We start from the raw sequence: 23,393 nt of genomic DNA on the forward strand, positions 1-23,393 counted from the left end.
ATCATCTTAAAATCTGTTCTCAAAAATATCCTCACCTAATGATGGATCTCTCACCTAGTTCCCAAACTTAGCCAACGAGGCTCTTCTGGCTCAAAGAAAGCAGGTAACTCCCTATAAAAGTACCCTCCAAGTAAATGTCTTGCCCCAAGATTCTTGTACCAAAACACAAGAACTCAGTAGAAATGCCTCACTTGATTTTAACTGAAGTGTTGAGAGGAAGTAACAAGGAGGAAGGGTAAACTCAGCTTACTAAGAAGAAATTGTCCCAATATCATCTATTAAAAACACTAAAATACAGTCCCATGGAGCTATGTCGAGAAACTAGGTCCCTAAATGAATTTAAAAAGCTTTTCATTGTGTCTTAAGAACAGGCATGAAAGAAAGCACACTACAGTTTACCTCCTACAGAAATTTACAATGCTTAAAATGTCTAGATTTTATAAACTCTCTACTCTACAACTCTTTGATGAAGCCCTTTTTCACTGAGTAGCCCCAGTCATCTGTGACTTTTATATTCTGCTCTGAGGAGAGCAAAGTGGTTCAAACCAGTGTTTTTTAAACATTTGATACCAAACTATCAAAAGAAAGTAAGACACATTGCAATCAGTAATACAGCTGTAACAAGTTTTATTTAAAAAAAAAAATACCCTTACTTATCTGATGCATTCTCATACCTTTCTATCCCATTTTTTAAAAAGTAGTGGTACACGCCGGCACCGCGGCTCACTAGGCTAATCCTCCACCTTGCAGCACCGGCACACCGGGTTCTAGTCCCGGTCAGGGCGCCGGATTCTGTCCTGGTTGCCCCTCTTCCAGGCCAGCTCTCTGCTGTGGCCCGGGAAGGCAGTGGAGGATGGCCCAAGTGCTTGGGCCCTGCACCTCATGGGAGACCAGGAGAAGCACCCGGCTCCTGCCTTCGGATCAGCGCGGTGCGCCGGATGCAGTGCGCCGGCCGTGGCGGCCATTGGAGGGTGAACCAATGGCAAAGGAAGACCTTTCTCTCTGTCTCTCTCTCTCTCACTGTCCACTCTGCCTGTCAAAAAAAAAAAAAAAAAAAAAAAAGTAGTGGTACAGACCCACTACACTGATTTCATAACCCACAAATGGATCACAACCTACAGATGCTGAGTCCCATTTCAGCTCTACTCTGAATCCTAATAATATAACAAATATTTTTCCTGCTCCCCATTTTTCCTTCTCCCCTGGGATAAGAACAGAGTCAGATTAATGGGGATTCTAAATGTTGAAAGCATATGGTTCTACTTCATTGGTCAAAATTAGGGTGTATAATTATAATGTGTTAGATAGTAAAATATACACTTGGTAAGTATCAGAAAATTCTGTCCAAAAAAATCATTCCTCTCCCCAAAATTATATATGTATGTGTGCATGCATCTGCATGTATTATATAATTTTTTAACTCTAAAAGAGACCTTCTGAATCATATCTGTCCAATTTCCTTATCTTAAAGATTTTGAGGAAACTGTGATTGAGGGTAGTTTTGTGAGGATGTTTTTGACTCAGCTGGTGGCCAAATGAGAACCTAGTACTTTCAATTTCCCATTCAGGACGTTAACCACTGAACTAATCCCCAAGTTTTTAAACATTAAATTGAATAAATCATTTTAAGGGAAATTAATGATTTATTAGAAAAAAACTCCCTTGACTTGGGAGATAGGAAATTACCTGTTCTGTCTGCTTCCATTTCTGTTCCAAAGCATCAAACATGACTCTGCACAGTTCTTGTACATCATGCTGCTGCCAAGCTATTTTAAGATAAAATCTAATTAAAAATAGCAATAAACTTAGCGTAATGAAACACTAATTTGTTATTTAAGTTTGAAAAGAACACAAAAATATACATTAGAGTTAAGCAAAGGCAGTAAGTAACAAGAAAAAGATTCAAGAAATCTCAGCATTTTATAAATAGTATAAGCTTTCTGGTGCTACAATATTTGTTATTTTTGTTATTTTTCACCATAGTGTTAAGAAATGTGTTAGAAAAATATAAGACAAAAATAATGTATAACTAAACTTACTTTACAAGAAAACTCTAACTGATCAAAACTTTATCCTTTAGAACTTAAATTTTTATAAATAAGTTAATCCCTGGACAATGCAATGAAAAAGCTGAATGCAAAGATAGTTCAGTTATTAATATGTGCAATATGTTCATATTATCTCTCAGAAGTCCTTTGACTGTTAGAAATTCTTATCTTTATAAGAGAGTAAATACCCTCACTACTATCCCATCCAAAGCTTCTTGTAACATCTGTGGTTTCAATTGCTCTCTTTTTGCTGGTTTGCAACAAAACAAAAAGCCTTTGAAGTTGGTATGGGATACTTGTCACTGGATCTTCTTCCGATTCTTCAAATTCCCACCTATTAAAATGAAATATTTGAAAATTACTTATAAAATAATTTAATCTTTAAAATCATAATTTATATCAAAATCATAATGCCTGGTTTTAATCTGGGAGCTATAAGCAGTTTGGATACTAACTATAAACTAATAATTTCTAAAACATTAATCTTTCTCCTAGTTCATAAATTCAGAGGAACTTTAGGACTCCAGAAAAAAACATAAGGCAATAGTTTTCAAGAATGAGAGGCGAAACTCATGCAAAAGTAATCATTGAAACTGAATCTGATCAAGACCCTTTTCCAATTAATAACTTACAAATAATGGGGAAGAGAAAAAATATTAAATGACAACATGGCATTCAGCTATCAAAACTCAAACTAAAAAATTATAGGTCAAATCACATCAGCTTTCAATAAAAATATTTTCAGGGAATAAATTTCAAGGGAGGAAAATATGAAGGGAAGTAAAAATCGATTAAAAACCTTATAAATCAGTAGCAACAAATGATTCTTACTTGGATCCTGAATTGAATAACTTTTTAAAAGAAAAAGAAAATTATGAGAGAACCAGGGAAGTCTTAGCACTAACCAGAGATATAATTTACAGATGATATAATGGAGATGGGCTTCCAAATAATTGGAGTAGGGATATAAATGAAAAAGACTGAGCATGAGTTACTAACATTGGGTAACTGGTACAAAGGGACTCATTATGTTATTTCTCTATTTTTGAATGCTTAAAATTTTCCACAATAAAAAAATTTTTTAAAGGGAATACATATAACAAAATAAACCAGGCAAGACTTTCACTCACACAAACTTATTATAAACAGTCATCTAGACCCAGCTAGGGACTGTCTCAGTAACAGGTAAATTCCCAACTGAAGAACTTAAGCTCTCATGGCACAAGTAGACTGAGGGAACAATGTTGCTAATACACCCACAACAATTCTTAAGATAATTCTGTATTCAATAAAATAAAACATCAAGGATAAATTATTAATTTAGGATAACGTTAATGATACCCTATATCTTAATAACTATATCTTTATTAACATAGTAAAATTACTCTATCTAAAATTAGTCTATTTATTTTCTCTTTTTTTAGTTTCAAAAGAACTTTTGAGCCTTAATTTTTCTCTGCTGCAATTTGCAAACAGACTAAAGGGCTTTTCCTTTTTTTTTAAGTTTTGGGCACAGCTTTCTGTTAATGTGTTCAATATGTTTTCTTATTTTAGAACTTAAAGTCACAGCTGTGTTATCCTGACCCTCCTTTTACACAATGGTACTTCTTTCTAACTCATAGAAGCCAATGGGATATATTTCACTTTTTTTCTTCCATGCAAACACCTTTATTTGATTAATATGTGCTTAATCCTCCCTTCTATCCTTAGTCTCCAACATTTTTTTCTGGTTATCTTCAACAGCAGGTATTTATTTAGCTTACAAAAATTTTTAAAATTTATTTGAAAGGGAGAATTACAGAGAGATTTTCTACCTGCTGGTTCAATCTCCAAATGGTCACAACCTCTGGGGCTGAGCTTGGGCTGAAGCCAAGAACCAGGAACTCTACCTGGGTGGCAGGGGCCCAAGCACTTGGGCCATCTTCTGTTGCTTTCTCAGCTTAGTAGTAAGCTGGATTGTCAGTGGAGCAGACAGGACTTGAACCAGAGCCCCGATATGGGGTGCTGGCATTGCAGGCACAACACTGCATCACAACACTGGCCTCCAACAGAAGGTTTTATAATTGATATTATGGGATCTAATATTCCCTCAGTATCTGTGAAGGAACACTGAAGTTAAAACAGACAATCCTCACATTTCTTGCAAGGGAAATTCACTAGTGGGAGGAATTACTATAATCTTAAACTGAATTCCCACTTATCCTTTAGGCCTGGTACACATACTATAAAAGGTTTTAAATCTTGCTGGTACTTGCTGTTATTCCAAGCACCTGAGTTAGAACCTTTGGCACCACACTGGATATTTTCCTTACCTTTAATCCTAAATAAAATGTGACAGTTGCATCAGTTTTCACCCTGAAATTTCCTAACTACTGCCACCACCATTATTCTGATTCTCATCTTTCCATGCTTGATTTAAGCATAGATTCCTCAAGGGCCCTATCTTTCAAATCAATCCTACACACTGCACTACATTTTATAGAGTTACAGAGAGAAGTAGAGACAGAGAGGTCATCCATCTGCTGATTCACTCCCCAAATGGCCACAATGGCTGGAACTGAGCCAATCCGGAGCCAGGAGCCAGGTGCCAGGAGCCAGGAGCCAGGAGCCAGGAGCCAGGAGCCAGGTACAGGAGCTTCTTCCCATATCTCACATGGGTGCAGGGGCCCAAGAACTTGGGGCATCCTCCACTGCTTTCGACTAAATCCAGCTTCATGACTCTCTCAAACTTAACTTTCTTTTCTAAGCCACTTATCTAAGTTTCATTATCTTACTTCTCTCTTCACTGTCATGGCATTTAGCTGGCTTTGAATGCTGTTTAAACTATCTCATACCTACATATACTGCTATTGTCAGGAGATCTACAAATTATCTAAAGCAACAAAAATAAAACAAAGCCAAAAAACCCAAAGATCTTATTTCTTAACTCCCTGCATGCCAAGCACCTAGCATTCAAACACTACTGCACAACAAGTATATACTGGATGAAAAATACAGCACCTTTTACAAGTAAATTCAAAAGACAAGCTTAGAGACAAATATCATAGCATTATAATGTTGTTTGAGCAATACAACTAACAGTATTAGAAGTTACAAAAACAATTAGTATTATAGCAATTTCAAAGATTTTACTAAAAAACAACACAAAAAAGGAAAAAATCAGTTACTTCTATTTTAAAATGTCTTTTTTTTTTTTTTTTTTTTTTTTTTTTTTTGACAGGCAGAGTGGACAGCGAGAGAGAGAGACAGAGAGAAAGGTCTTCCTTTTGCCGTTGGTTCACCCTCCAATGGCCGCTGTGGCCGGTGTGCTGCGGCTGGCGCACCGTGCTGATCCGATGGCAGGAGCCAGGTGCTTCTTCTGGTCTCCCATGGGGTGCAGGGCCCAAGCACTTGGGCCATCCTCCACTGCCTTCCCTGGCCACAGCAGAGAGCTGGCCTGGAAGAGGGGCAACCAGGACAGAATCCGGAGCCCCGACCAGGACTAGAACCTGGTATGCCAGCGCTGCAAGGCGGAGGATTAGCCTATTGAGCCGCAGCGCCGGCCTAAAATGTCTTTTTAAAAAAGATTTATTACCTTAAAGAATATAAAAAAAGCAAGGATATTTTAATGTATTACAATAGGCTACTCCTAAAAATAAATATCTGAGTTTAGAGTTTATTTATGGACTTCTTCTACATAGCATTTTAAAGTGCCTGGCATAAATAGAGCATTTTCAAAACAAACATAAACTACCTTTGGATTCTTAAATGGAGAGGAGAGTGTAGGTTTACATATTTGCTTTCTCTCAAAAGCAGATAACAGGGGCAGGCGTTGTAGTATAGCGCGTTAAGCTGCTGCTTAGGACACTTGCATTCCACACTGGAGTGCCAGTTTGAGATCTGGCTGCTCAACTCCCAATCCACTTCCTTGCTAATGAGCCTAAGAAGGTAACAGATGATAGCCCAAGTGTTCCCTGCCACCCAAGTGGAGACCCAGCTGAAGTTCCAGGCTCCTGGTTTTGGTCTGGCCCAGCCCTGGCTGCTGTAAGCATTTGGGGAGTAAACCAGCAGGTGGAAAGCTCACACTCTGAGTCTTTTGAATAAATAAATCTTTTTTAAAAGGCAGGTAGCATATGTACTTGTTCTTTAAGATGTTAAAGCTGCAAGTTAGACAAGTGTAAATTTATCCTTCGTGTAACTCTTATCAATTTGATCCTTTGGCTGTGCATGCACCTCTGATTCTCTCCCAACATTCCATATTCCAGTCTCTCACAAGAACTCTGTTCTCACAAGAGAACACAAGAAGTTGTGGCTAATGAAGTGAAATCAAACTTTAATGTTTAAGAACTATATTTTAATTATTAAATCAATTTTATTTACAGAATTTTTTTTTTCAATACTCACTTATATAGTGCATTCCTAAATTCAGGAGTCATAAAAAGTGTCTGCAAAAGGCTATTCAAATAGCATGTCATTGCTTGGTTTACTAATCCTACATATCCTTTAAAGAGAAAAAACAGACAGACATAAATCAACATTTAGATAAAAAAAATATGAATTTGATACCCTGGAATGATTCAAAGATCAAAGTTACTCAGTTGAGAATTCTTTCAATGTTTTCAACATCACCTAAGAAAGATTCCTTTACTAATGTGTAAACCATATAAACCTTGTTTCTCAGTCCAGCTTATTTTATTAAATATATGTCCAGAAATACACACGAATATTATATAACACTGAAAGAGTAATATGTTTAATATTTTACTAGTATACTTCTACTATTATAATCATCTCCCCCATCTAAAAGTTACAGATTAAAATGGAAGTTATAAACACACTAACTTTAAATATATATACCCGATGTGAGAAGTGCTAAAGGAATTATCTGTCATCAAGCCCTATAAACCAATTTCTACCAAAAATTAATAACATGAGATAAATTCATTATATGAAAATTCACTAAAGCTGAGACTCTTCAACAAAGAGCGATTCCCTCTATTTCAACAAACCCATCAAGTACAAAATTCTATAGATCATCATGCTATGCAGAGTGTGAAATAGATTCCCCATCATCTTTTTTTTTCTTCTTCTTTATTTGACAGGTAGAATTATAGACATATAGACAATGAGAAAGACAGAGAGAAAGGTCTTCCTTCCATTGGTTCACTCCCCAAACGGCCGCTACAGTTGGCACTGCGCTGATCCGAAGCCAGGAGCCGGGTGCTTCTTCCTGGTCTCCCATGCGGGTGCAGGGCCCAAACACTTGGGCCATCCTCCACTGCCTTCCCAGGCCACAGCAGAGAGCTGGACTGGAAGAGGAGCAACCAGGACTAGAACCCGGCACCCATATGGGATGCCAGTGCTGCAGGTGGAGGATTAACCAAGTGAGCCACGGCGCCAGCCAATCATCTTAACTTGTATTTTGTACTCAAGTTCAAGGTTTGATTTCTTACCCTTCATCTTCATTTTAAAACATAGAGTGCATATGTTTAAATATTTAACTCTACATGGTTACAGAACTATAAACTGCTTCAATTATTCTTGACCACTCCTACTTGGGTTGTTCTCAAAGCATCCTGTCCTTAATCCAAATTAGTGTCTTTTGTCTCACCATTCTGAAATTACCTATTCATGTATGTGTCTTCTCCACTACACTGAGAAAACAGTTGTTGATTCTGATTTCCTTCTCTCTCCTACTACTTAGCACACCAGCAGATGTACTTGAGGGGACGGCACATATGATTTACCAGTCTGTGTGGCAGCTGATCTGATTACCAACAGTGAAAAGCATTTTTCACTCTTAATTCATATAAATGGAAGACTCTTCCCCACAAACAAAGGTGCTATGCCCAAGAAATCAGGATGTTCTGCACCTTTTTCTCTACTATGCCTGGGATTTCTACATTTCTCCATCTTCCTTACCCAATTCCTCAACAATCAGGGACAATCAGCTAATAAAGAGCCTTAAAAAGTATATATTACTACTGTCCTTTGTGAGCCTAAACATCAATCACGTATTATTTATTGTGACCTTGTTTCCTTGTCCTGGCTTAAAAGAGGAGCAGGGTGGACAAAGGAAGGGCTTGAGGGAAGGAAAAAAAAATAAAAATTTTTGTCATTGCTCTTTATTTTGCCATTAGAAATAAAAAAATAATCCTATAGAACCTAATGGTCTTTTGTACTGGACCTAGCATCATATTTAAACAGAACAAGCAATTTTTCATATAAAAGTACTACTATTTTACAAAGGTATTAAGATTTTAGCCCGGCGCCGTGGCTCACTTGGCTAATCTTCCGCCTGCGGCACCAACACCCCGGGTTCTAGTCCCGGTTGGGGTGCCGGATTCTGTCCCGGTTGCTCCTCTTCCAGTCCAGCTCTTTGCTGTTGCCCGGGAAGGCAGTAGAGGATGGCCCAAGTGCTTGGGCTCTGCACCCGCATGGGAGACCAAAGGGAGGCACCTGGTTCCTGGCTTCAGATCCACGCAGTGCGCCAACTGCAGCAGCCATTTGGGGAGTGAACCAATGGAAGGAAGACCTTTCTCACTGTCTAACTCTGACTGTCAAAAAAAAAAAAAAAAAAAAAAAGATTTTAATGAAACTAAGATGAAAGTGTTAATGAATTAATAAAGTCTTTTGTCAATATGTATTGATCAAAATAATAAACTTCAAATGACCACTATCATCAAGTGCATTCTGTATCTGAAATAGTTATGAATCAATATATCTAGTATAGTCAGTAAGGGAGAATATGAGAACATATGCTATCCTGAAGATAGCCCATGTATAAAGAAATCCTCAACAGAACCAACAGGTAAAGAAAGAAAAAAATCAAAAAGGTTAAATGAAGTACAATCAAAACAGGCCAATTCACGGAGTAGATAAAACTTCCTGCATTCAACAACCCAGTCTCCTATCAGCAGTGGCTGACTACCAGAGGGAATTGGTAGGCAAGAAAGTCAGGGAGAATATGTTGTCTCTAAACTCATTGTGTTATTGAGAAATGTGTTCTTAGAGCCTTACATTGAAATTATAGAGCATTTTCCAATAAAAATATTTCATATGTGGTACCATGATTTACAATAACTTATTAAGGAAAACACAAAATCTATAGCAACTAATAAAATAATTTTTGAGCCACAACCCTTTTGGATTTTTATAGACTATTTTAATTAAAAAGATAGGACCCCAGAAAACTTGAGTAAAATGTACAGATAGGGAAGGGAGTGGAGGCATGTGAGGAAGAGTAATTGGGAATGAAGACTATAATTATAAAGCAATGTATATCAAAGGCTTCTAAATTTTTTTTAAAATAAACCTCAACTTAGTAACTCAATTTCTAGAAACTTACCCTAAGGAAATAATCAGAGATAAAAATAAAAACTTAGGTACAAAACTTTCCATAATATAGTCAATTTGTGATAGTTTATCTAAATCTATACAACATACTATTTTTAGTCACTTAAAACCATGTACAATATTAAAATACTATTTAATCCACTGGAAAATGCTCCTCATACAGTAGTAAGTGAAAATTTATTTTTAAAATGTGCTCATAACACGATTTCTCATTTTCTTACAGATAAACTAAACATAAGGAGAAAAGATTAAAATAAGCAAAATCACTGAAAGTGGCTTCTGCTAGGAGCACTGTCAGTGATTTTCACTTTTTCATGTTACAGTATGTAAACAGCACTTTGTATAATTAAAGAAAGAACATTTTTAAAAAATGTCTTAGTCTGAAGTAATTTATAGATCTGAGAGCCATAGGAAGTTGAACACAGGCCACAGCACAAAGTAGGACTTCTATAAATACTTGTTGCATAAAAAACCCAATCATCTGTCAGAATACACAGCAAATATTTCGAGAATCATGATATGCCTAATCTGGACCTTTCTCAAAATGTTAACTAACTCAGAATAATTTAGGGTGCTTATTTAAAATGAGATGCCATTTCATCCAGCCTACCGCAGAGCAGCCAAATCAGCATTTTGGGAAGTAATACCTTAGAACCTGTATTTTTAACAAGTATCCCCAAATGATTTTAAAAGAAATAAAAATTTGAGAATCTCTACTCTAGCAGTCTATTAGAAAGCAGCTTTATTATGTCTTATTATCTGAAATGGAAGATAATTTTGCACTGACTTTTATTCTTATTGGTTTGCTGTAAAAAGTTCTATTACCAAACCTGACCAGCTTTTACTGTCATTTCCAGAGCAAACAAATCATTAAGCCTCGATGATTAGTTATGAGGAAATTATTCTAAGTTCTAATGGCAAAAGCTAGTAAGTGCAAGATTACAGATCACAGTAAAACAAAATCTGTAGCTCTATAGCTTTTTTCATACTGAATATTTGTAACAAAATGAAGTTCTAAGAGTAAAGGTCCTGAAGCCCCACCTACCACTATACCATTACCTAGCTTCTCTGAACCCTCATTTCCACTGCTTCCAAGATGGAAAGTACTATGTAGTGCAAAGATGTGTTGTATGATGAAATGATACATAAAAGATCTAATGTTAATTAGTCAATAAATCAATCACAAATTAAGTCTGCATAAAGTAACTTCACTAGCTCAATAAATCAAAAAATTCAAAATCTAAGTTTAATATTTATAAAAAAATTCTGAAATAACACCCTCATTTCAAACATATGATTAAATTAAGCTTAAAACCAACAAAGAGAGTGACACAGCAAACCCAATAAAATATGCATGACTATCTGCTTCAGAATGGAATTCTCCACAGTCTATTCTTACCCAAAAGAAGGTAACAGGTTACTTTCTAGAGCAAGTCAACTTAAAAAATGTAAGATGATAGCCAAACTAGAAAATTATCAAAAAGAAATCTTCTTTCAACATACCATATCCAAATATTTGTATGTTATTAAACAATGACAAGTGCAAACATAGAAAAAAAAAATGGGTTGAGGAAAAGAGAAGCCACATTCTGTTTCTAACGTTGTTGCTGCTAGCTAGTGATTTTGCTCTGGGTTTCAGTTTTCTTAACTATAAATTGGGCTTAAAATCAATAAGATTACCCTGGGTCTATATGACTACAATTTTGTAAAAATACAAAACAAAAATAAATCTTACCAGTTTCTGATTTATTCAAAATAGATGAGTAGGAGTAGCTTTGGCTGACATAATCACTGGTGGAGCCCACAGAACCTTCTCTTGGAAGAGGACCTATAAACCTGTCATGAACACTGTCATCCACGGCATTAGAATCCTCCTAAAATGCAGCAGAACCAATATTTACTGAATAGTAAACGATGTGAAAACAATGAAAAAAACACATACTAATTGCTGAGGCAATGAAAAAAGTAGTAGCATTACTACTATTGGACACATACAAAGGACTGTGTGCCCTCAATCCTATATGTAGGAAGGTTTAAAAGATGCTGATTGAAAACACTTTAAAGTACTCATGTCCCCTTCCAAAGTGCTTACTTCCCAAAATTTCTTTAATTCTCTTTCAAATGTATGTTTCCAAGAGGAAAGGAAATTTGGGATACTACTACATCAAAAGTACATTGGAACTCCTTGATGACAGAATCTGTCATTCATTTCTGTATCACCCTTGTCAAGTAGGCCTGCCAGGGAAGATATACTCAATAATTGCTAGATGAGATGGACAGTTTCTCACTGTCTTCAACAGTAAACTTCTTATGATGAGAACATATTGGAAAGGAGTAGGGACATTAAATACAGCACAGTAATTAAAACAGAGCTGAAGAACAATTATGATACATTTTAAAACATGAAACTCCACATTGTCCATTCAGAGTTCCCCAAATTAATAGAAAATTTAAATTTCAATGCCAGACTAATCAAAATATTCCCATGATGTCATAAAAGTAAATGATGGGATTAAGTAAAGTTATAAAGTATGTTCTGGAATTGCTTAAGGAGGAATGTACTGTTTAATTATTGTTTCCTGTCCAGAAGGCATTCTTAATCACAACAAAATTATAACTGAAAAGCATCAACTAGAACAATTTTTCCTAAGCAAAATTTCATTGAAGAGAAGGGTTTGAAAAAAAGAATCCAAACTCTGAGCCTGTTTCCTCCAGCTATAAAAAGGTGAGGTAAATCAGACCATGTTTTCTCCCACACACTATACAATGTATCTTGATACCGTATTTGTAGCCTTCAGACAGAAAGTTTTCTTTCCATAGTTTTCAACTTGAAGACAAAAAATAAATCTGAAAACATAGTTTTTAAAATTTATAAATGCCTAACTTTTTAAAAGTCAGAAATCTTCTTGGAGAATATCCCTTAAATCAAAAGTTACTACATTAGATCATCTCTAAGGCCATCAGACTAGATAGGAAAGCATATTGACTTGGGTAGACACTAAAAGAAAAAGAAAAGCATTTAATTTTCAAACTAATCATTGCAAATAAGGCTGGTGGGGAGTGGGTGGAGTTTGGTGAGAGGCAGTGGGAACAGAAATACTGAAAAACTGACAAAAACTGCTAAAGATTTAAAGCAAACAACCGAGTGTTTAACTGAAGGAAAGGCCATTGAAACACAGGAGATCTCTGTGGCATCTTACTTTATTCTAAACCCAGCCCTATCCACAGTGTGCTAGTAGTCTTGACAATCTATATACACAAACAACGGTGCTACCAATGTCCAGCCTAATTGTTATCACACACTTATAACAAAAATGGAAAAATAATAATTTGTTACACAAATTACAAAACTTCGATCTCCTTCTTTTGGAAAATCGCATTTCTAAGTACTAAGTGACAATGCATAAAAATTATGGATATAGAGCTGTCTAAATAGCTTACCAGCAGTATTTGAGGCTGTTCACCATCTTTATCTGTCAAGTGCAGAAAGTTCTTCTTTCCTGGCTCAAAATTAGCATCAAGAAGAGACTTGTCACTGGTATGATCCAGTGAAGCCTATGAGAATAAAATGTAATATCTCAGATTGAGAAACATTAGCTATAATAATAAAACTGAAACATTAGCTGTAATAATAAAACTAACAAGGAATATATAAACGACAGATTTATACACTGAAACAGTATTTTTCATTAATGACTCTGGTAAAACTCTATTCATGCAGGATTGGAATTAACTCATCTACTCAAACATTGGGACAGCTAAGCCCAATGACAATACACATACTGACTGGTGTCCCAGAAGCCTACATCCCTCAACACCTAAAAAACTGATGAGGGAAAAGAAAAAGGTTAAGAAGAAATCTTAAGCACTATACAAGACTCTGTAAACATATTTTTGATATTCTCTAAAATGTATGCAATATAAAAACTAGTATATTTTTATGAAACTTAAAGGTAATTTTGTATAATTAAAAACTATAAAATTATGTTTTGATTATGAATATAATGAAAATCCCCAAATAAGCAACACACTAAACAAGTCGATCAAAATAATTACATAATGATTATGTAATATATGTATAACTAACATAACCTTCAGAAAGATCCCTCAAGGAAAACCTGTCCTTGCAAACGATACGTATTCCAACTATATTGGTAGGATCCAAAGATCCTAGAGGGGGCTGTAACTGATCACTTCTTTGAAAGTAAAACATAAAATTCAATAGTCTTCACCTAACTCTTTAATAGGGTAGAGCAATTTCAACCTTAGTCATCATTCTGATACACTCTACTTGGGGAGTGACAGATACAACTCCGTATGTGCCGAGCCCCACCCCAACCACTGCTGAGCAAATGAGAGAGCAGGGATATATATGATATTTTGTTACACTAAGAAATGTTTTTAGCATTTCAAAAACATGTTTGATACCTCCTTACAAAGACTCAGCTTAGAGAAAGGTCTTTATTTCTTAGGAAATTAAAATTATACAAAAGTACAGGTATTAGTGATAACAACACTAGCTGAAGAGATTTTACTACTTACTATCTGTGTGACTTTGGGCAAGGTACTTCTCTGCCCCATGACTTAGTTTTCCTACTTACAGCCTGAGGCTATAATAGCACCTACCTCATAGGATAGTTAAAGAATGAAGTTACACAAGCATTTGTATAGAGCTTAGAACAATATTAAGACGACAGAAGTGGAAAATAAGCGTTAGGCAAGCAAAGCAGAAAACATGTGTGATCTGCTTCTTAAATGGCTCACACCTAGAAACACACGAGAAAAACAGGACAGGATGCCTGAAGTTAAGAGAATCCACACAGGAGGAGGGAAGATATTCCTGGGCCTCTTAAATTCTCTGGTAGGACATAAAAGATCAGCTGATATAGCTGGAACATACAGACAATAAATATAGCTGTGTGTTATGAGGTGGTGGTTGGCTAAGTGGGCTTGGTTTACCATTGTATGGTAACAGCAGGTGAAAGCTGGCATACGCACAGAACAGAAACGAAGCACTTGAGAACAGTCATAGCTGAGGAGAGGCAAACAGGGTAATCCTGAAGAGCTACTAGAAGCTACAGCAGAAGATAATTTAACAAAGCCTTCTGAGGGCCTAGAAGGAGTTTCCATGGAGGACAGAAACTAATACTATGAGGTACTTGCCATCAAAGTAATTATATTCTACCAACTAGAAAGACACAAATGAATGACTATAAAAAAAGGGAATATAAGTGGCATGGCAAGAAATTAGAGGACCTAGGAGGTAAAGAGGATGAAATCCACTTAAGGAGGCTTGAGAAAACATGAAGGCTTCTGAAAGCTAAAAGATAAACAGGGCCTGAGAGGACACATTTGACAATGTAGAACTATCCTACAAAGGGAAAAAGAAGCAACAGTAGAAGTTATATGGTGATGTATCACAAAATAAAAGTCAAAGATTAAATATTACTTATTTTTCAATGTCTTGTAGGGCTATCAACTTTACTGGTCAATTTCAAAGGAAAAGGGTAATTTATTTAAAACACTGTATTTTTTATATTTTTAAAGATATATTTATTCATTTGAAACTCAGAGACAGAGATCTTCTATCTCAGCAGATGGCCGCAATGGCCAGGACTGGGCCAGGCCAAAGCCAAGAACCTGGAGTTGCTGCTGGATCTCCTATGTGGGAGGCAGGAGCCTTGGGCCAGCCTCTGCTAGTTTTCCTAGGCCATTTTCAGGGAGCTGGATTGAAGTGGAGCAGCCAGGACGTGAACAGGTGGTCATATGGCATGCCAGTACCACAGGCGGCAGTTTACACAAACTATGCCACAACACCAGCCCCAAACATTGTATTTCTTAAAAATACAAAAATATATGAGGCAGCAAATTTTGTGATTTTAAAGGCAAATCAGGGACCCGGTGCCGTGGCTCACTTGGTTAATCCTCTGCCTTCGGTGCCGGCATCCCATATGGGCGCCGGGTTCTAGTCCTGGCTGCTCCTCTTCCAGTCCAGCTCTCTGCTGTGGCCCAGGAGGGCAGTAGAGGATGGCCCAAGTGCTTGGGCGCCTGCATCCACATGGAAGACCAGGAAAAAGCACCTGGCTCCTGGCTTCGGATCAGTGCAGTGCCATTTGGGGAGTGAACCAACGGAAGGAAGACCTTTCTGTCTGTCTCTCTCTCTCACTGTCTGTAACTCTACCTGTCAAATAAAATAAATAAAATTAAAAAAAAAAAAAAAGGCAAATCAGGAAACATCAAACATCTCTGATTCTTCTGTGGAGCCAATTAAAACTGTGCCCTCCAAATGCCATAGGGATAAATGCATTCAATTTTATTTGTCACTGGAGTTATTTTTCTGGAAAGCTTAGAGTAGCAACTGCCTCAGACAGACAGTGATAATACAAGCAAAAGTGGAGAGGGAATTTATGTTAAGAAAATAAATTAGTCCAATATCTGAGAGTTAAGATTACAATGACTGAAAGGATTATCTGTAGCTTGTCTTGAAGGCTAACCTAGAGAATCTGGTCTTTAGTGAGTGAGCACTGAGCGGTGATTGAAGGTTCGTGAACTGGAAGGTTATGTGAATGCTGTGATTTAAAACACCAGAATTCTCCCAAGAGTAAGCATAGTGACTTCGGATTGAGAGGCGGGAAACTTTTAAAAAGCCTATTTAGAATACAAATCTGGCCAGCGCCGCAGCTCAATAGGCTAATCCTCCACCTAGCGGCACCGGCACACCAGGTTCTAGTCCCGGTCGGGGCGCCAGATTCTTTCCTGGTTGCCCCCCTTCCAGGCCAGCTCTCTGCTGTGGCCAGGGAGTGCAGTGGAGGATGGCCCAAGTGCTTGGGCCCTGCACCCCGTTGGAGACCAGGATAAGTACCTGGCTCCTGCCATCGGATTAGCGCAGTGCGCCGGCTGCAGCGCGCCGGCCGTGGCAGCCATTGGAGGGTGAACCAACAGCAAAAGGAAGACCTTTCTCTCAGTCTCTCTCACTGTCCACTCTGCTTGTCAAAAAAAAAAAAAAAAAAAAAAAAAAAAGAAATACAAATCTGATAGTGCAGATGAGATCCAACTTAACTGGCTCCTCTGCCATTCTACCATGCAAATACAATGTCTCTGCTATGATTTAAGTGGCCGTGGAGCCCAAATTCATCTGCTGAAACATAATCCCAAATGCAACAATATTAAAAGATGGGGTATTTAGGAGGTGATTAAAGCCCATATGAATGGGATTATTTCCCTTTATAAAAGAGGCCCCCAGAGGAGGTTTCTATCAAAGGTTCCTAGAACACTTTAGTTAAGTGCAATTATTTTTCATAACAAAAACTAATGCAAGGTTAGGACAAACCGTAGCTTAAAGCACAAGCTTTCCAATAATCCTCCTCCCAAATTCCATGAAATATCCAGAAAAGGTATTTTTAAGATGAACTATGCAACAATCCAGAAAAAGAGTATCATTTGCAAACAAGAAAGTTTAAGAATTTAAGAAAACAGAAAGCCAATGAGATCAGATCTGTGGAAAAACAAAATTAGAGAAAACCACAGCTCAAAGCACCAATGGAAGACTGCTGAGGAGAGGGTGGTAAGGAGCTCTAGACTAAGGTCAAAAGGTAAGAGGCCAGGGAACCATTCCAGTGAGCATGTGGGAAAAGGCATTCTAACTGGTTTGGCCTCTCTCCTTTTCATCTTTCTGCTAAGTGGCAGACAACAGTTCCTATTCCCTGCCAGAGTAAAGTACAGCCACTGGGCCTCTTGCCCCATCAGAAACTAGCTGTTCCCAGGACAAATTATAAACACCACCAAGAGCAGTAGCATGTCTCATGACTACCACAACAACTGAAGATTGAATATGGGAAATTTAGTTAGTATACAGAGAAGTTAACAGGTTCTCAAATATGAAGAAGAATAAAATATAAGAATCACTATTTAAGGGAATTATGAGATAATCTAAATGTAATAATAAAGAAAATAGTTAATAGAAGGCTTAAATAAGAAAATATATCCTCAAAGAGATCTGAGAAGACTGTAGCCATTAAAAATGTGTTAAAGCTTGAGAGCTAAGTCAAAAGTCACACATGTTTATACACAGAAAAACAAATATCTATTAAAAAGTTACCCAGAAATACACATTGAAACACAAATAAAAAGTCACCTAATCTCTGTTAACACTGGACTGTATCACCTTCTACTCCTTTCTATTTCTAAATTTATTTTTTCCTTTTTTGTAAAAATCAGATCATAAATACATGATTTAATATTCTTTTTTCATTGAAAAATATATGATGAACATCATTTCATTCAATAATATTGAAAATTTTCTTTACACAGTAGTCAACTTTGATGAAGGAAAAACAGATGAAACCACATTATGCGAACTTTGGAACAAAGAATGCTGGATCCAGATGGAGGCAAAGGGAAACAGGAGACCTAATCACTGAGCTGGACACAGCCTCTAACTGCAGTTTTCCTAAATTTGCTTCTATACTAAAGAGTTCCAGGATTTACACAATCATTAGTAACAACAACAACGGCTTTAATGACATTGGCAGCTTAAGAGAAGATGCTTTAAGTCTAGGCTTTTACCATATCAGCAGTATTGATTCCATTTCCCCACACCAAATCAAAGGTTCCATTTATGTAGCCTACTTTGTTGGCCACATCTTCGAAGAGCTTTCTGACTGGAGTAGAAGCTGGCAAATTTAAAGTGATCCGTTCATTCACTGTCTTCGAATTAGTAGTATCTTGTATTATACATAAGACTCTAGGTTCTTCAGCAGCATTTTCTATCTGAAATTTTAAAAAAATATATTTTTAAATATTACTTATCTATATAAGAAAACAAAAACAACTATAGTCATAAAATTTTATGATTAAATGTAAAAGAAGCCATAACACATTATCTTCTCTGTGCTACTGTTATTACCTTATTATGCCTGAAATATACTCTTAAGGCTATATCAAGCACACAAGCACCATACATGTTTATTTTGGGAAAGCTGGGCCATATTTCAGAATCAATCATCATTCTTGTAGACAACTGCTTTCAACTTTTAAGGTTGTAAATCAAGCCAGCCATGAAGAGAGTGTATCCAAGCAATTTTAAGTTTAAAATAGTCAAATGAAGTATTTTCTGGATCTCCTGAAGAAACAGAAAGGGAACTGTGCAGAAATGCAGTAAGAATTATCTAAAAATCACAAAACCTATTGACTAATGGATTTAGGCAACCATGTTTGCTGACCTTTATGCTGCTATGCCCACAGCCTGATGCTCAAAAATTCCCATTTATTAATGTGTTGGGAGCTGACAAGCTCATCCAAATATAAAACCAAGTGGGAAAGGGGGGGGGGGGCAAGGAAAAAAAACTTTTTGAATTGCCAAATGCAGAGGAATCAGGGTCACAAATTCTCTTTCCTTCTTTTTCAGTTACTGTATAATTCAGTAATTATTATTATTTTTTTTAAATTAATTAATTTATTTGAAAGCCAGAGTTACAGAGAGAGGAGAGATTTCTGTCTACTGGTTTACTCCCTAAATGGCTACAACAGCTTCTTCTAGTCTCCAATGTGGGTTCAGGGCCCAAGGACTTGGGCCATCCTCTGATGCTTTTCCTAGGTCACCAGCAGGGAGCCAGATTGGCTATAGAGCAGCTGGGACTCAAACTGGCACTCATATCGGATGCTGGTGTTACAGCTGACAGCTTAACCAGCAATGCCACAATGTCCCATAACTCAGCAATTATTAAGACAAACATTTTAAAAAGAAGACTCTCAAAGAATCTCTGCTCTCTTTCAAGCTGTTGAAAGACATTGCTGTTCTTTTCACTTTCCACAGGGTAGCAGACTGCATCAGGAAACCTCGTGGGAAAAATTTCTAGCCCTCCTTCTCCTATAACAGTCACCTCAATAAACAGCACCACCTTCCATCTAGCTGCTGAAATCAGACAGCTGAGCTGCACAACCTCCTTGTCTCTACCACCTTCATCACTTCACACCATCACTGACTCCTATCACGTTGACCTTCTGGATATCTCTTAACTCTCTATCTTTATTTATCTATCTTTATCTTTATTTATCTATTTTATGTATACATCTTTATTCCTACCTGCAATAATCAGATTACATCAAAATTATTGCAATACTTCCTAGCAAGTTTAACTTCTTCCAATCTTACATCCCTTCAATACAGAACAGCATTACAAAATTACAAAATTTTTGTTTGATGAAATAATTATAATTTGTTTCTATGATTTACAATTTTGGGTTTCTAAACGTTACTTAAAAGTTAATCGGCGCTGTGGCGCAGCAGATTAACGCAACTGGCCTGAAGCGCGGCATCCCATATGGGTGCCTGTTCTAGTCCCAGCTGCTCCTCTTCGGATCCAGCTCTCTACTGTGGCCTGGGAAAGCAGTAGAAGATGGCCCAAGTCCTTGGGCCCCTGCACCCACATGGGAGACCAGGAAGAAGCTCCTGGCTCCGGATCGCCACAGTTCTGGCCGTTGCGGCCAACTGGGGAGTGAATGAGCCGATGGAAGACCTCTCTCTCTCCCTGTCTCTCCTCTCTCTGTGTAACTCTTTCAAATAAATAAATAAATCTTTAAAAAAAAGTTAATCAAGGGGCTGGCACTGTGGCATAACAGGTTAAGCCACTGTCTGTGACACCAGCATCACATATGGGCACTGGTTCATGTCCTGGCTGCTCTACTTTCAATCCATCTCTCTGCTAATGCACCTGGGAAGAAGAGCAGAAATTGGCCCAAGTCCTTGGGCTCCTGTACCCACATGGGAGACCTGGATAAAGCTCCTCGACCCTAGCTTTGGCCGGGCCTAGCCCGGGTTATTGTGGCTATTTAGGGAGTAAACCAGGGGATAGAAGATCTCTGTCTCTCTCTATCTCTTCTTCTTCTTTTTTTTTTTTTTTTTTTTTGAAGATTATTTATTTGAAAGATGGAGCTACCGAGAGGCAGAAAAAGAGAGAGAGGCCATTTAGGGAGTGAACCATTGGATGGAAGACTTCTCTCTCTGCTTCTTCCTCTCTGTAACTCTGCCTTTCAAATAATAAATAATTTTTTTAAAAAAAGTGAGTGAAGATGTTTGATTAATATTTTTAAAAAAGTAAAGGTGCTATATTAACACATATAAATTATTTTGTACATTTTAATCCTAAAATAAAATAGAATGGAGTGTAAAAAAATCTGATTAACAATACAAGAGTAGATGACAAAACACCTTTCAAACAACTTGAATAGTTTCAGAAGTCAGGTGGTCTAAATGACTCAAATGTTCCTGATATAAAATACCACAGGAGACAAATTAAAACTTCAGATAGAATGGAGTTGAAGATCCAAGGAAGTTGACTCTACCTAAGAATTCAAAAAGGAAGTGTCATGCACATATACATAGGAATGGTGATGTGGCAACATCATATGTTCTGACATTAGGAGTTCCTGCTTCTTTCTCTAAATATGCAAGCAAAAACACTCTAGACCCCACTCCTTCTACTTAAACACATGGAAAAACCATCCTCCAATGGAATCCCATTTGAAAATTAATGTGCTATAGTAAACAAAGTTAATCTCATGTACACCTTTTACACTTTTCAATAACTTTATTTTCTGTACATATAATTTTGCTCAGTTTTAAAAACTGTAAGAATCAAAAGAAAAAAATAAAAATTATTTGTAATCCTATACCTCAGAGACAACTATTAAAATTTTGGTGCATATCCTACCAAAAATTTTTCTTACACACACACACAAACATCCATACTTCTTATACATAAACACTACATTAGAATACACATGCTGTTTTGTAACTTCTTTAGTTATATCATGTAATCTTTCCCAGGCAAGCTTTTTCTTTGTAAAGATTTATTATTTATCTGAAAGTCAGAGTTAAAGAAAGAGAGGGGAAAGACAGAGAGAGAGAGAGAGAGATCTTCAATCTACTGGCTAACTCCCCAGATGGCCTCAATAGCAGAAGTCAAAAGCCAGCCAAAAGCCAGGAGCTCCATTCCAGTCTCCTACATGGGGGACAGGGGCCCAAGCACTTGAGCCATCCTCTGCTGGGTTCCCAGGCTATTAACAGTGAGCTGGATTGGAAGTGGAGCAGCTGGGACCTGAACCAGTGCCCATAAGGATGCCCAATAAATATACCACAATTCCAACCCCCTCATCAAGTGTTCTCTAACTTATTATTTTAAAAGGTGAGTAGGTTTTTTTTAGTATAAGAATTCATAATAATTTATTGAATCAATTCTACTTTATAGACTATTACTTAAGCTAGATTTTATTACAGCTTTAAAAATAACTCTGCTGAATACAGAATTAAGACAATGACATAAACTTTATACACTTTTTGTTTCCTTTAAATTCCTATACCTAGAATTTCTGGGTCAATCACATTTTACCAGTGAATTCAATTATAGGATAATTTGAACAAACTAAAAGCTCTGACTTCTTTAAAGATTTAACCTTGGGGCCAGCACTGTGGTGTAGCTGGTAAGGCTGCCGGCTGCAGTGCCAGCTTCCCATATGGGCAGCAGTTCGAGTTCCAGCTGCTCCACTTCCAATCCAGCTCTCTGCTATGGCCTGGGAAAGCAGTGGAAGATGGCCCAAGTCCTTGGGCTCCTGCACCCATGTGGGAGACCTGGAAGAAGCTCTTGGCTCTTGGATCAGCGCAGCTCTGGCCATTGTGGCCAATTGGGGAGTGAACCATTGGATGGAAGACCTCTCTCTCTCTCTCTCGCTCTTTCTCTCTGCCTCTCTCTCTCCGTAACTCTTTCAAATTAATACATTAAAAAAAAAAAAAAATATATATATATATATAACCTAGCCACTTAGAATTCCAGTACTTAATACCTTACTTTCTGGCCCACTCTTCATCACACCTACAATTTAATCTAATACATGGCCATCATCCAAAGATTTTATTTAAATTTTGGAACCACTATTGCCAACACTAATCATACTAAAGTAAAATTTCTCACCTCTTTATTCCCTTCCAATTTGGGATCTGAGAGTAAGGCAATTCTGTTTTTTTTTTTTTAATTTTAAGATAGCATCTTAATTTTAAGATAGCATACTGAAGTAAACCAGTAATTTTTTTAAAGACTTATTATTTATTTGAAATCCAGAGTTGGAGAGAGAGAGGAGGGAGAGACACAGGGAGAGAGACGGATCTTTCATCTGCTGATTTATATTCTCCAAATGGGCTGGGCCAGGCAGAAGAAGCCAGGAGCCAGAAGATTCATTCAGGTCTTCCACATGGGTGCAGGGGCACAAGTCCTGGGCCATCTTCCAACTGCTTTCCCAGGCACATTAGTAGGGAGCTGTATTGGAAGTGTAGCAGCTGGGACTCAATGTGGCACCCATATGGGATGCCTCTGTTGCAGATTGTGGCTTAATCTGCTACTCTAAAACACCAGCGTCATCCAATAATTTTATAACAGCTTTTCAAGAGAAAAAAAAATTTACAATACAAAATAAGCATGCATATTTCTAAAACATTCAAATGTTAAAAGGTATTTCTAGGAGTTGGGAAAATAAGGCAAATATCTTCTTCACTTCTTTGGGGCGTTACCCCAGATTGATCATACTTATGCCCAAGGAAAAATAAAGCATCATCTTAAAGTGGGTTAAACATGACTAAAAATTTTCTGCCACACTTTTGCCTCTTTTTCCTCTTTCTATGAATCTGTGAATCATGTGACCATTTAGGACCAAGAGAGTGTGACAAAAGTGATACTTTCCAACTGAAGGCAGGGCCTTAAGAAACCAACATCATCTGCTTTTGCAGCTCTTGGAAAGTTCCCTCTTATAAACCAGCCACTTTGTGAGAAATCCAATTAACCTGGGATCAACATGCATGAGGTCACCCTCACTATCCACACATGGAGAGAGAAGGCACTTAGTCGGAGCACTGAAGTGCCTTGATAGATGGGAAAGGCCTTCTCAGACATTCCTTGGAAAGCCAACCACCAGCTGAAAGGAGCTAAGTAAGCCCAGATGAAGCTGCATGGAGCAGAACAC

At 37.4% G+C, this 23,393-nt stretch overlaps 1 protein-coding gene across 13 annotated transcripts in view; it reads right to left on the reverse strand.

The window, feature by feature from the left end:
* The window catches only part of USP47 (ubiquitin specific peptidase 47), a 115,424-nt gene that overhangs the window by 54,847 nt on the left and 37,184 nt on the right, over positions 1-23,393 (reverse strand). For 10 of the 13 annotated variants that reach the window (XM_070073260.2, XM_008266247.5, XM_051824800.3 and 7 more), the window contains 6 exons: positions 17,949-18,152; positions 12,825-12,938; positions 11,119-11,257; positions 6,432-6,528; positions 2,237-2,382; positions 1,687-1,766 (listed from right to left, as the gene is read on the reverse strand). In XM_070073260.2, coding sequence (XP_069929361.1) covers positions 1,687-1,766; positions 2,237-2,382; positions 6,432-6,528; positions 11,119-11,257; positions 12,825-12,938; positions 17,949-18,152 — 780 coding nt within the window. Of the gene's footprint in view, positions 1-1,686; positions 1,767-2,236; positions 2,383-6,431; positions 6,529-11,118; positions 11,258-12,824; positions 12,939-17,948; positions 18,153-18,288; positions 20,390-23,393 lie in introns of those variants that run through there. The other 3 variants (XM_089328663.1, XM_089328660.1, XM_089328677.1) reach the window with 2 other exon arrangements.

This window comes from Oryctolagus cuniculus, chromosome 1, assembly GCF_051225735.1.
Source record: "Oryctolagus cuniculus isolate XC-2025 breed Fujian yellow rabbit chromosome 1, ASM5122573v1, whole genome shotgun sequence".
Taxonomy (NCBI): domain Eukaryota; kingdom Metazoa; phylum Chordata; class Mammalia; order Lagomorpha; family Leporidae; genus Oryctolagus; species Oryctolagus cuniculus.